General features: G+C 37.4%; 1 protein-coding gene across 1 annotated transcript in view; it reads left to right on the top strand.

Annotated features, from left to right (window-relative positions):
• LOC106876216 (uncharacterized) overlaps window positions 1-2,406 on the top strand; it is a 105,688-nt gene that overhangs the window by 44,838 nt on the left and 58,444 nt on the right. Inside the window, exon 14 of the mRNA XM_014924684.2 lies at window positions 1,740-1,999. Coding sequence (XP_014780170.1) covers window positions 1,740-1,999 — 260 coding nt within the window. The remainder of the gene's footprint in view (window positions 1-1,739; window positions 2,000-2,406) is intronic.

Consider the following 2,406-nt stretch of genomic DNA (forward strand, 5'->3'; position numbering starts at 1 on the left):
GTTTTTGTCTTTGTGTTTGTCCTACACCACCACTTGACAACTGGTGTTAGTTTGTTTACATCCTCAGCAGCTCTGCAAAAGAAACTGATAGAATAAATACCAACCATAAAATAAATAAGTGTTAGGGTTGATTTATTTCACTAAAAATTCATCAGAGCAGTGCCCCAGCATGGCCGCAGTCTAATGACTGAAACAAGTAAAAAGCTAAAAAAAAAAAAAAAAAGATATAAGCATGGCAGTGTGGTAAGAAGCTTATTTCCCAACCACATAGTTCCGGGTTCAGTCCCACTGCATGGCACCTTGGGTGAGTGTCTTTTACTATAGCCTTGGACTGACCAAAACCTTGTGAGTAGATTTGGTAGACGGAAACTGAGAGAAGCTCGTTGTATTTATATACATGTGTGTGTGTGTGTGTGTTTGTGTGTGTGTGTGTGTCTTTGTATCTGTGTTTGTCCTCGCTATCATTGCTTGACAGCTGGTGTTGGTGTATTTACGTCTATGTAACATTAGTGGTTTAGTGAAAGAGACTGATAGAATAAGTATTAGGCTTAAGTCCTGGGGTCAAGACAGCGCTCCGGCATGGCCACAGTGAAATGACTGAAACAAGTAAAAGAATAAAAGTATAAAAGAATAAATATGAAATTTAAAAAGATAAAAAGAAAAATACAGAAACATAAAATTTTGAAATATATGCAGTACCATACAAAAGTCTTTGGCCATTTTAAACTATTGTAAATTTCTACTAATTGCCAACTTCTAGGTGGATGTATTGCATTGCTTTTTTCACAGATGAAACATTGGCCCTGTTGGAGTCATTTCCATACCTAATCATTATATTTTGTAGTAAGGGTTCTGAATGAGAGGGGAAAATGTGAGACAACCTTCAAAATGCCTGTGGAAAAGTTTTCAGCCACCTCATATAGACCAATCAAGATACAGTGTTTTAAAATAGAAAAATGTCTATAATGAAAATTTATTACATAATGTTCAATTCAAGAAGTTACTGTACATTGTTAATATTTCATGTGGCTTCCCTTAGCTTGAATAATTGCTTTGGTGCACCTGGGAAGAGATGCATACAAATCCTTTACCATCTTCACAGGTATGAGATGTCATTCTCTGTGGCTGAGCTCCCTCAACTCTTCAAGATTGCATGAATTCTTCTGACAAACTCTTCTCTTTAGTACTGTCCACACTTGCCCAATGATATTTAAGTCAGGGCTCTGAGCTGGCCAATCTTTCAATACCTTCATCAGCCAGACTCACCATTAATAGTTAAAAACTATTTTGTTGAGAAAAACAGTGAACTGATGATGGTAAACTTTCCCTGAGGTGAATTAATGACGATGAACTTTCCCTGCAGTGAATTGATGATGGTGAACTTTCCCTGAGGTGAACTGGTGATGGTGAACTTTTCCCTGCAGTGAATTGACAACAGTGAACTTTTCCTGTGGTGAACTGATGAGGGTGAACTTACCAGACATGTAAAAATATGATAGGAGTTTTTAGATGCCAAATGCTAAGGAGGGTTTTGTTCCCCGAGTAAAATAGGGATCAAAGGGGTCTGTAAGCAAGAAATGATTGAAAACCTCTGCCCTAATGGGTGGGGTATGGAAGTCCATCTGCAATATTCTAGTAATGAAGACAAGTGGTTCCCAACATGCAGGGACTTGGATTGATGACATTTCTTTGCACCTTCAACTCTCTAAGAACATATTCCACAATATTTATCTTTGCAGGCGTCAACAGATTTGGAAAGATGAAATGAAAGATGCTAACTTTAATTTCCAAGAATATCTAAGTATGGAAGGTTCAAAATATATTTCCTATTCAAAGACGTTTACCTTGCCCATGCTGCAGTATCCATTTGGTGGACAGCTTGATGCAAGTGTTGTTTATGACCCTGAGAGTCTGATGCCCAGAAATGTGATAATAAGTACAAAAGGACATTACGGACAGAACAACTTAGAAATAATTGAAATTAATTTCGAGCTTGAAGGTCAGTCGATTGATATCTGTCTTTTATATATGATAGATCGCTAACCACTACACACATTTTTTTTCTTTCCTTCTTTCTTTCTGTGTTCCTTTCTGTGGAAGAGCATAGGCTCGAAACGTTAAAGACTTTTTCACTTCCCAAGCATTATACTAATACATCTGTTTGTTGTCTACACCACCTGTCTTTGTCTCTTGTCTTTTTGTGAATTCTCCCTTTATATATATATCTGAGAAGATGTGCAAAATTCATGAGCTCTGGTCCTTTTCTATCTGTCTTCTCTCCTTCTATTTCTCTTTCTATCTCTCTATATTTCTCCCCTTCTCCTTTCTCTCTCTCTCTTTCTCTCCCTCTCTCTCTCTTTCCCTCTCTCTCTCTCTCTCTCTCTCCATCTCATTTTCTCATTTAAT

The sequence above is a fragment of the Octopus bimaculoides genome, chromosome 8, assembly GCF_001194135.2.
Source record: "Octopus bimaculoides isolate UCB-OBI-ISO-001 chromosome 8, ASM119413v2, whole genome shotgun sequence".
In the NCBI taxonomy this organism is placed as follows: Eukaryota; Metazoa; Mollusca; class Cephalopoda; order Octopoda; family Octopodidae; genus Octopus; species Octopus bimaculoides.